General features: G+C 44.6%; 1 protein-coding gene across 3 annotated transcripts in view; it reads left to right on the forward strand.

The window, feature by feature from the left end:
- LOC121533347 (fermitin family homolog 3-like) overlaps nt 1–11668 on the forward strand; it is an 89017-nt gene that overhangs the window by 76901 nt on the left and 448 nt on the right. For all 3 annotated transcript variants that reach the window (XM_041839217.2, XM_041839208.2, XM_041839200.1), the window contains 10 exons: nt 3120–3288; nt 3402–3504; nt 3747–3854; nt 5613–5747; nt 9435–9481; nt 9649–9773; nt 9983–10089; nt 10251–10472; nt 10965–11089; nt 11431–11572. In XM_041839217.2, the coding sequence (XP_041695151.1) occupies nt 3120–3288; nt 3402–3504; nt 3747–3854; nt 5613–5747; nt 9435–9481; nt 9649–9773; nt 9983–10089; nt 10251–10472; nt 10965–11089; nt 11431–11572 (1283 nt within the window). The remainder of the gene's footprint in view (nt 1–3119; nt 3289–3401; nt 3505–3746; nt 3855–5612; nt 5748–9434; nt 9482–9648; nt 9774–9982; nt 10090–10250; nt 10473–10964; nt 11090–11430; nt 11573–11668) is intronic.

Genomic DNA, 11668 nt, shown 5'->3' on the forward strand with positions numbered 1-11668 from the left:
GTCACAGTAGTAGTAGTAGTAGTAGTAGTAGTAGCAGTAGCAGTAGTAGTAACAGTAGTAGTAGTAGCAGCAGTAGTAGTAGTAACAGTAGTAGTAGTAGCAGCAGTAGTAGTAGTAGTAGTAGTAACAGTAGTAGTAGTAGTAGTAGCAGTAGCAGAAGTAGCAGTAGTAGTAGTAACAGTAGTAGTAGTAGTAACAGTAGTAGTAGTAGTAGTAGTAGTAGTAGCAGTAGTAGTAGTTGCAGCAGTAGTAGTAGTAGTAGTAGTAGTAGTAGTAGTAGTAGTAGTTGCAGTAGCAGTAGTAACAGTAGTAACAGTAGTAGTAGTAGTAGTAGTAGTAGTAGTAGTAGCAGTAGTTGAAGTAGCAGTAGTAGCAGTAGTAGTAGTAGTAGTAGTAGTAGTAGTAGTAACAGTAGTAGTAGTAGCAGTAGTTGCAGCAGCAGTAGTAGTAGTAACAGTAGCAGTAGTAGCAGTAGTTGCAGTAGAAGTAGTAGTAGCAGTAGTAGTAGTAGCAGCAGCAGTAGTAGTAGTAACAGTAGCAGTAGTTGCAGTAGTTGCAGTAGCAGTAGTAGCAGTAGTAGAAGTAGTAGTAGTAGCAGTAGTAGTAGTAACAGTAGTAGTAGTAGTATCAGTAGTTGCAGCAGCAGTAGTAGAAGTAGCAGTAGTAGTAGTAGCAGTAAAAGTAGTTGCAGTAGCAGTAGTAACAGTAGCAGTAGTAACAGTAGTAGTAGTAGTAGCAGTAGCAGTAGCAGTAGTAGTAGTAGTAACAGTAGTAGTAGTTGCAGTAGTAGCAGCAGCAGTAGTAGTAGTAGTAACAGTAGTAGTAGTAACAGTAGTAGTAGTATCAGTAGTTGCAGCAGCAGTAGTAGAAGTAGCAGTAGTAGTAGTAGTAGCAGTAGTAGTAGTAACAGTAGTAGTAGTATCAGTAGTTGCAGCAGCAGTAGTAGAAGTAGCAGTAGTAGCAGTAGTAGTAGTAGCAGTAAAAGTAGTTGCAGTAGCAGTAGTAACAGTAGCAGTAGTAACAGTAGTAGTAGTAGTAGCAGTAGCAGTAGTAGCAGTAGTAGTAGTAACAGTAGTAGTAGTTGCAGTAGTAGTAACAGTAGTAGTAGTAGTAGTAGCAGTAGTAGTAGTAACAGTAGCAGAAGTAGCAGTAGCAGTAGTTGCAGTAGCAGTAGTAGCAGTAGTAGTAGTAGCAGTAGTAGTAGTAACAGTAGTAGTAGTAGCAGTAGTTGCAGTAGTAGCAGTAGTAGTAGTAACAGTAGTAGTAGTAGTAGTAGTAGCAGTAGTAGTAGTAACAGTAGCAGAAGTAGCAGTAGTGGTAGTTGCAGTAGAAGTAGTAGCAGTAGTAGTAGTAGTTGCAGTAGAAGTAGTTGCAGTAGTAGTAGTAGCAGTAGTAGTAGTAGTAGCAGTAGTAGTAGTAGCAGTAGTAACAGTAGTAGTAGTAGTTGCAGTAGTAGTAGTAGTAGTAGTAGCAGTAGTAGTAGTAACAGTAGTAGTAGTAGTAGTAGTAGTAGTAGTAACAGCAGTAGCAGTAGTAGCAGTAGTAGTAGTAGCAGTAGTAGGAGTAACAGTAGTAGTAGTAGCAGTAGTTGCAGTAGCAGAAGTAGCAGTAGTGGTAGTTGCAGTAGAAGTAGTAGCAGTAGCAGTAGCAGTAGTTGCAGTAGAAGTAGTAGCAGTAGAAGTAGTAGCAGTAGTAGAAGTAGTAGTAGTAACAGTAGTAGTAGTAGTAGTAGCAGTAGTAGTAGGAACAGTAGCAGAAGTAGCAGTAGTGGTAGTTGCAGTAGAAGTAGTAGCAGTAGTAGTAGTAGCAGTAGTAGTGGTAGTATTAGTAGTTGCAGTAGCAGTCGTAGCAGTAGTAACAGTAGTAGTAGTAGTAGTAGCAGTAGCAGAAGTAGCAGTAGTAGTAGTAACAGTAGTAGTAGTAGTAGTAACAGTAGTAGTAGTAGTAGTAGTTGCAGCAGTAGTAGTAGTAGTAGTAGTAGTAGTAGTAGTTGCAGTAGCAGTAGTAACAGTAGTAACAGTAGTAGTAGTAGTAGTAGTAGTAGCAGTAGTAGTAGTAGCAGTAGTTGAAGTAGCAGTAGTAGCAGTAGTAGTAGTAGTAGTAGTAGTAGTAGTAGTAACAGTAGTAGTAGTAGCAGTAGTTGCAGCAGCAGTAGTAGTAGTAACAGTAGCAGTAGTAGCAGTAGTTGCAGTAGAAGTAGTAGTAGCAGTAGTAGTAGTAGCAGTAGTAGTAATAACAGTAGTAGTAGTAGCAGTAGTTGCAGCAGCAGTAGTAGTAGTAACAGTAGCAGTAGTTGCAGTAGTTGCAGTAGTAGAAGTAGTAGTAGTAGCAGTAGTAGTAGTAACAGTAGTAGTAGTATCAGTAGTTGCAGCAGCAGTAGTAGAAGTAGCAGTAGTAGCAGTAAAAGTAGTTGCAGTAGCAGTAGTAACAGTAGCAGTAGTAACAGTAGTAGTAGTAGTAGCAGTAGCAGTAGCAGTAGTTGCAGTAGCAGTAGTAGCAGTAATTGCAGCAGCAGTAGCAGTAGTAACAGTAGTAGTAGTAGTAACAGTAGTAGTAGTAGCAGTAATTGCAGCAGCAGTAGCAGTAGTAACAGTAGTAGTAGTAGTAACAGTAGTAGTAGTTGCAGTAGTAGTAGTTGCAGTAGCAGTAGTTGCAGTAGTTGCAGTAGCAGTAGTAGCAGTAGTTGTAGTAACAGTAGTAACAGTAGCAGTAGTAGTAGTAGCAGAAGTACATTTTACATTTACATTTTAGTCATTTAGCAGACGCTCTTATCCAGAGCGACTTACAGTTAGTGAATACTTTTTTTTTTTATACTGGCCCCCCGTGGGAATCGAACCCACAACCCTGACGTTGCAAACGCCATGCTCTATCAACTGAGCTACATCCCTGCCGGCCATTCCCTCCCCTACCCTGGACAACGCTGGGCCAATTGTGCGCCGCCCATGGGTCTCCCGGTCGCGGCCGGCTGCGACAGAGCCTGGATTCGAACCAGGATCTCTAGACCACTGCGCCACTCAGGAGTAGCAGTAGTAGTAGTAGTAGCAGAAGTAGTAGTACAATCTATATATATTCACTATATGAGCCAATATTGACCCTGTCCTGTTTCCCTTCCTACCCAGTGTCCCGCCCCTGCTTGTATAATGGAATGCCTGCCCATTTCGCTGACTCCCCTAAGACTGAGAAGGTGTACAAGATGCTGTCAGTCTCCCAGCCTGCTCCCACCCCAGAGGCTATCGCTAAGCTGTACCGCCCCGCCAGTGTGGTAGACAAGGCCCACATCCACAGCAGGTAGACATACAGACTTACAGACACACACACGTTTCTCTGTCTCTATCTTCACTTCTCTCTGTAGTCGTCTTTCGTTCTAACTAATTTCTCTCTCTCCTATCTCTCTCTCTCAGTTGGCTGGACTCTTCTCGTTCACTGATGCAGCAGGGAGTTCAGGAGAATGACAGACTCTGGCTGCGCTTCAAATACTACTGCTTCCATGACCTGGAGCCCAAGGTTTGTGTATGTCTCTGTGTGTGTGAGTGAGTGAAATAGAGAATGGAAAGTGATAGTTTGATTGGAAATAGCCTCTAAAATAGAAGTGTGAACTCTACTCTTGAATCTGACCATCTGGGTTTCACTGCCTTGCTTCTGTGCCATCGTCTGACCTCTCTCTCTCTCTCTCTCACATCTTTTTCTCACTCTATCTTCTCTCCCCCCTTTCTCTCACCCTCCCTCCCTCCCTCCCTCCCTCTCAGTATGATGTGGTGCGTCTGACCCAGATGTATGAGCAGGCTCGCTGGGCCATCCTACTGGAGGACATAGACTGTACTGAGGAGGAGATGATGCTGTTTGGAGCTCTACAGGTACACAGGATGGACAGTATCTTCATGCTAATACCTGAACCCCAACAATCATACACTAAAAGAGAGCATCAACTGTCAAAATGAGATACTGTCATTGTAAACCAGATATACAGTGCCTTCGGAAAGTATTCAGACCCCTTGACTTTTTCCAGATTCTGTTATGTTACAGCCTTATTCTAAAATGGATTAAATAAAATAAAAACTCCTCAGCAATCTACACACAATACCCCATAATGACAAAGCAAAAACTGGTTTTTAGAAAATGTAGCAAATGTATAAAAAAAATGTAATATCATCCTTGAGATGTTTCTACAACTTGATTGGAGTCCACCTGTGGTAAATTCAATTGATTGGACATGATTTGGAAAGGCACACACCTGTCTATATAAGGTCCCACAGTTTACAGTGCATGTCAGAGCAAAAACCAAGCCATGAGGTCGAAGGAATTGTCCGCAGAGCGCCAAGACAGGATTGTGTCGAGGCACAGATCTGGGGAAGGGTACCAAAAAATGTCTGCAGCATTGAAGGTCCCCAAGAATACAGTGGCCTCCATCATTCTTAAATGGATGAAATTTGGAACCACCAAGACTCTTCCTAGAGCTGGCCGCCCAGCCATACTGAGCAATCGGGGGAGAAAGGCATTGGTCAGGGAGGTGACCAAGAACCCGATGGTCACTCTGACAGAGCTATAGAGTTCCTCTGTGGAGATAGTAGAACCTTCCAGAAGGACAACCATCTCTGCAGTACTCCACCAATCAGGCCTTTATGGTAGAGTGGCCAGACGGAAGCCACTCCTCAGTAAAAGGCACGACAGTCCGCTTGGAGTTTGCCAAAACGCCCCTAAAGACTCTCACACCATGAGAAACAAGATTCTCTGGTCTGATGAAACCAAGATTGAACTCTTTGGCCTGAATGCCAAGCGTCATGTCTGAAGGAAACCTGTCACCATCCCTACGGTGAAGCATGGTGGTGGCAGCATCATGCTGTGGGGATGTTTTTCAGTGGCAGGGACTGGGAGACTAGTCAGGATCGAGGCAAAGATGAACGGAGCAAAGTACAGAGAGATTCTTGATGAAAACCTGCTCCAAAACGCTCAGGACCTCAGACTGGGGCGAAGATTAACCTTCCAACAGGACAAAAACCCTAAGCACACAGCCAAGACAACGCAGGAGTGGCTTTGGGACAAGTCTCTGAATGTCCTTGAGTGGCCCAGCCAAAGCCCGGACTTTAACCCAATCAAACATCTTTGGAGAGACCTGAAAATAGCTATGCAGCAACACTCCCATCCAACCTGACAGAGCTTGAGAGGATCTGCAGAGAGGAATGGGAGAAACTCCCCAAATACAGATGTGCCAAGCTTGTAGCGTCATACCCAAGAAGACTCAAGGCTGTAATCGCTGCCAAAGGTGCTTCAACAAAGTACTGAGTACAGGGTCTGAATACTTATGTAAGTGTGATATCTCCGGGTTTAAAAAAAAATACAATTGCAAACATTTCGAAAAACCTGTTTTTGCTTTGTCATTATATGGTATTGTGTTGATGGGGAAAAAAACAATTTAATCAATTTTAGAATGAAGGCTGTAATGTAACAAAATGTGGAAAAAGTCAACGGGTCTGAATGCTTTCCGAATGCACTGTAACATTACCACAATCACGTACTGACATGTAACAGGCCTGTGTTGTCCTATTTCTAATGTCCTGTAAGTATAACTATGACTAACTCTCTCTTATCATCTTCAACCCCACCAACCCCCCCAGTACCACATCAACAAGCTGTCCCTGTCGGAGCCCCAGACGATGACCTCCAGTCCGGCCATGGATGACCTGGACTCAGCCCTACAGTGTCTGGAGGTCAAGCTGGATGGGGCAGACAGCAGCCCCCAAGACATGCTGGTCAGGAAATTATGACTCTTTATTTCACCTTACAGAAATAATAATATATTGTATTGTGAAGTCAAAATATACAGTGGGGGAAAAAAGTATTTAGTCAGCCACCAATTGTGCAAGTTCTCCCACTTAAAAAGATGAGAGAGGCCTGTAATTTTCATCATAGGTACACGTCAACTATGACAGACAAATTGAGGGGAAAAAATCCAGAAAATCACATTGTAGGATTTTTTATGAATTTATTTGCAAATTATGGTGGAAAATAAGTATTTGGTCACCTACAAACAAGCAAGATTTCTGGCTCTCACAGACCTGTAACTTCTTCTTTAAGAGGCTCCTCTGTCCTCCACTCGTTACCTGTATTAATGGCACCTGTTTGAACTTGTTATCAGTATAAAAGACACCTGTCCACAACCTCAAACAGTCACACTCCAAACTCCACTATGGCCAAGACCAAAGAGCTGTCAAAGGACACCAGAAACAAAATTGTAAATAATAAAATAATATGCCATTTAGCAGACGCTTTTATCCAAAGCGACTTACAGTCATGTGTGCATACATTTTTGTGTATGGGTGGTCCCGGGGATCGAACCCACTACCCTGGCGTTACAAGCGCCTGCACCAGGCTGGGAAGACTGAATCTGCAAAAGGTAAGCAGCTTGGTTTGAAGAAATCAACTGTGGGAGCAATTATTAGGAAATGGAAGACATACAAGACCACTGATAATCTCCCTCGATCTGGGGCTCCACGCAAGATCTCACCCTGTGGGGTCAAAATGATCACAAGAACGGTGAGCAAAAATCCCAGAACCACACGGGGGGACCTAGTGAATGACCTGCAGAGAGCTGAGACCAAAGTAACAAAGCCTACCATCAGTAACACACTACGCCGCCAGGGACTCAAATCCTGCATTGCCAGACGTGTCCCCCTGCTTAAGCCAGTACATGTCCAGGCCCGTCTGAGGTTTGCTAGAGTGCATTTGGATGATCCAGAAGAGGATTGGGAGAATGTCATATGGTCAGATGAAACCAAAATATAACTTTTTGGTAAAAACTCAACACGTCGTGTTTGGAGGACAAAGAATGCTGAGTTGCATCCAAAGAACACCATACCTACTGTGAATCATGGGGGTGGAAACATCATGCTTTGGGGCTGTTTTTCTGCAAAGGGACCAGGATGACTGATCCGTGTAAAGGAAAGAATGAATGGGGCCATGTATCGTGAGATTTTGAGTGAAAACCTCCTTCCATCAGCAAGGGCATTGAAGATGAAACGTGGCTGGGTCTTTCAGCATGACAATGATCCCAAACACACCGCCCGGGCAACGAAGGAGTGGCTTCGTAAGAAGCATTTCAAGGTCCTGGAGTGGCCTAGCCAGTTATTGTTATTGACCAAATACTTATTTTCCACCATAATTTGCTAATAAATTCATTAAAAATCCTACAATGTGATTTTCTGGAATTTTTTTCCTCATTTTGTCTGTCATAGTTGACGTGTACCTATGATTAAGATTACAGGCCTCTCTCATCTTTTTAAGTGGGAGAACTTGCACAATTGGTGGCTGACTACAAAGGGAAGCACAGCCGCGAGCTGCCCAGTGACACAAGCCTACCAGACGAGCTAAACCACTTCTATGCTCGCTTCGAGGCAAGCAACACTGAAGCATGCATGAGAGCACCAGCTGTTCCGGACGACTATGTGATCACGCTCTCCGTAGCCGATGTGAGTAAGACTTTTAAGCAGGTCAACATTCACAAGGCCGCAGGGCCAGACGGATTACCAGGACGTGTACTCCGAGCATGTGCTGACCACCTGGCAAGTGTCTTCACTGACATTTTCAACATGTCCCTGACTGAGTCTGTAATACCAACATGTTTCAAGCAGACCACCATAGTCCCCGTGCCCAAGAACTCTAAGATAACCTGCCTAAATGACTACCGACCCGTAGCACTGACGTCTGTAGCCATGAAGTGCTTTGAAAGACTGGTCATGGCTCACATCAACAGCATAATCCCAGAAACCCTAGACCCACTCCAATTTGCATACCGCCCCAACAGATCCACAGATGATGCAATCTCTATCGCACTCCACACTGCCCTTTCCCACCTGGACAAGAGGAACACCTACGTGAGAATGCTATTCATTGACTACAGCTCAGCATTCAACACCATAGTGCCCTCTAAGCTCATCACTAAGCTAAGGATCCTGGGACTAAACACCTCCCTCTGCAACTGGATCCTGGACTTCCTGACGGGCCGCCCCCAGGTGGTAAGGGTAGGTAACAACACATCTGCCACACTGATCCTCAACACGGGGGCCCCCTCAGGGTGCGTGCTCAGTCCCCTCCTGTACTCTCTGTTCACCCATGACTGCATGGCCAGGCACGACTCCAACACCATCATTAAGTTTGCCGACGACACAACAGTGGTAGGCCTGATCACCGACAACGATGAGACAGCCTATAGGGAGGAGGTCAGAGATCTGGCCGTGTGGTGCCAGGACAACAACCTCTCCCTCAACGTGACCAAGACAAAGGAGATGATTGTGGACTACAGGAAAAAAAAAGAGGACTGAGCACGCCCCCATTCTCATCGACGGGGCTGTAGTGGAACAGGTTGAGAGCTTCAAGTTCCTTGGTGTCCACATCACCAACGAACTATCATGGTCCAAACACACCAAGACAGTCGTGAAGAGGGCACGACAAAGCCTATTCCCCCTCAGGAGACTAAAAAGATTTGGCATGGGTCCTCAGATCCTCAAAAATTCTACAGCTGCACCATCGAGAGCATCCTGACTGGTTGCATCACCGCCTGGTATGGCAACTGCTTGGCCTCTGACTGCAAGGCACTACAGAGGGTAGTGCGTACGGCCCAGTACATCACTGGGGCAAAGCTCCCTGCCATCCAGGACCTCTATACCAGGCGGTGTCAGAGGAAGGCCCTCAAAATTGTCAAAGACTCCAGCCACCCTAGTCATAGACTGTTCTCTCTGCTACCGCACGGCAAGCGGTACCGGAGTGCCAAGTCTAGGTCCAAAAGACTTCTCAACAGCTTCTACCCCCAAGCCATAAGACTCCTGAACAGCTAATCATGGCTACCCGGACTATTTGCACTGCCCCCCCACCCCATCCTTTTACGCTGCTGCTACTCTGTTAAGTATTTATGCATAGTCACTTTAACTCTACCCACATGTACATATTACCTCAACTACCTCAACTAGCCGGTGCCCCCGCACATTGACTCTGCAACGGTACCCCCCTGTATATATAGCCTCCCTACTGTCACTTTATTTTACTGTATATATAGCCTCCCTACTGTCACTTTATTTTACTTCTGCTCTTTTTTTCTCAACACTTTTTTGTTGTTGTTGTTTTATTCTTACTTTTTTTGTTTAAAATAAATGCACTGTTGGTTAAGGGCTGTAAGTAAGCATTTCACTGCAATGTCTGCACCTGTTGTATTCGGCGCATGTGACCAATAAAATTTTGTTTTATTTGATTTGATTTGACTAAATACTTTTTTTCCCCCACTGTATGTGTTTGTGAATATGTATTTCAGTTATGTATTTTAGTTATAAATAAATAAAGTAGTCTAAGTAGAATGACATTATAAAATTATATCGACACAGTACCAAGATGCCTATTTGAAAAGTCAGACATGGAATCATTAGCATCTTGCTTTGTCTTCCACACAGGAGAACCTGACTGCCCCAGAGCTGAATGATTATTTAAAGATATTCCGGTAAGATCCGGCATTTATGTGAAAAAAATTCTGATTCCTAATTTCCCTACTCTATATTTAGAATGGAACACACCAAATCACACACACACACAAACATGCATAATCAGCACACACACACCCAGCATGTGAAGGATAATAACAGTAATAACAGTGTACTTCTGTTTCAGGCCCAAGAGGTTGACTCTGAAGGGATACAAGCAGTACTGGTTCAAGTTTAAGGATGCCTCCATCTCCTACTATAAGAGCAAAGAGGAGAGCCTGGGAGAACCCATTCAACAGATCAACCTCAAAGGTATGAAGCACACACTTAGGGAGAATCTCAATTGCATTTCCTTGATTTCTTGCATCCTCTCTCCTGGCCTCTTTCTCAAAACCCATTGGATGAGAAGGTCAGAGGAGAAGGAATCAAGGAAATGCAATTGAGATTCTCCCTTAGATCCATTGTATTTTGTCTCTTTCACCTGCTTATACACACAGTACAATGACCGTATACCTTTTCAGGCTGTGAGGCCGCTCCAGATGTGAACGTCGCTGGACAAAAGTTCTGCATCAAACTTTTGATTCCAGCTCCAGAGGGCATGAACGAGGTCTACCTGCGCTGTGAAAATGTGGGTTACACACACACAAACGTACACTGCCAGATACATGAGTAGTACATTTCTTACAATATAAGATCCACAATAAATCCAAGATATTGCCCATGACTGAAGTATACCTCTCTCTATCTCGCTCTCGCTCTCTCTCTCTCTCGCTCGCTCTCTCTCTCTAGGAGGAGCAGTATTCCAGGTGGATGGCAGCGTGTCGACTGGCCTCTAAAGGGAAGAGTCTGGCAGACAGCTCGTTCCAGAGCGAGGTCCAGAGCATCCGCTCCTTCCTGGCCATGCAGCAGACCAACCCCAACACACACAACACACACACCGACGACAGCATGAGCATCAACACACACAGTCTGGTGTCTCCACGCTACAGCAAGAAGTACAAGGTCAAACAGGTACCAAGTAGAGATGAACATCTTCATCATCATGTGTGGACCAATGATAAACCCTGATGAACTACATAATGATATACAGGTAACTGCATAGATTATACAAGTGTCTGGAACTCTATTGGAGGGATGTGACACCATTCTTCCACGAGAAATTCCATTAGTTTTTGTTGATGATGGTGTAAAACGCTGTCTCAGGCACTGCTCCAGAATCTCCCATAAGTGTTCAATTGGGTTGAGATCTGGAGACTGAGACAGCCATGGCATATGGCTTAGATCGTTTTGTGTATTAATTGGTGTTTACCTTGCCCGGAAAATGCAACCCACACCATGAGAGCTGCCAGAACCTTAATTTACTCAAGTGTTTCCTTTATTTTGGCAGTTACCATTATATCAAACACAGTACAACTCAGTTGAGTCACTTGAGAGACCATTATATCTCCCTCTAACCCCACATAATATAACCTTGACTCTCTCTCTCTCTTTGGCCATGCCCAGTTGACCCCTCGTATCCTGGAGGCATTTCAGAACGTGGCTCAACTCTCCCTGACCGACGCCCTCCTCCGCTTCCTCCAGATCTGGCAGGCCCTGCCAGACTTTGGCATCTCCTTCATGGTGGTGAGGTAAGGAGGATCTGGCAACCCAGTGTATTACACATTTCACAGTGAGGCTAGTCTCGGTACCTAGAACCAAATATTGCGTGCACTAGCTAGGCAGTTACCTCAATTTACATTTATGTTTAATCTATCACCAAAGATTAGTGGGAGGCTAAGGGCTTGTCTAAGGATAAGTTGTTGTGGTGAACTTGAGTCTAGTGGCTGGTCTAATGATAAGTTGTTGTGGTGAAGTTGAGTCTAGTGGCTGATCTAATGATAAGTTGTGGTGAAGTTGAGTCTAGTGGCTGGTCTAATGATAAGTTGTTGTGGTGAAGTTGAGTCTAGTGGCTGATCTCTGACCCGTTTAGGTTCAAGGGCAGCAGGAAGGACGAGGTGCTGGGCATCGCCCCCAACCGTCTGATCTGTATCGACCTGGGGGTGGGATACGTGGTCAAGACCTGGCGCTACAACAACATGAGGCAGTGGAACGTCAACTGGGACAAACGACAGGTGACCTGACCTGTCAATCAATCAAACAATCAATCAAAATGTTCACATAATCTACATAGCCAAATACACACTGAACACTGTATCCCTTTTTCCTGG

Source organism: Coregonus clupeaformis, chromosome 2, assembly GCF_020615455.1.
Source record: "Coregonus clupeaformis isolate EN_2021a chromosome 2, ASM2061545v1, whole genome shotgun sequence".
Classification (NCBI taxonomy): domain Eukaryota; kingdom Metazoa; phylum Chordata; class Actinopteri; order Salmoniformes; family Salmonidae; genus Coregonus; species Coregonus clupeaformis.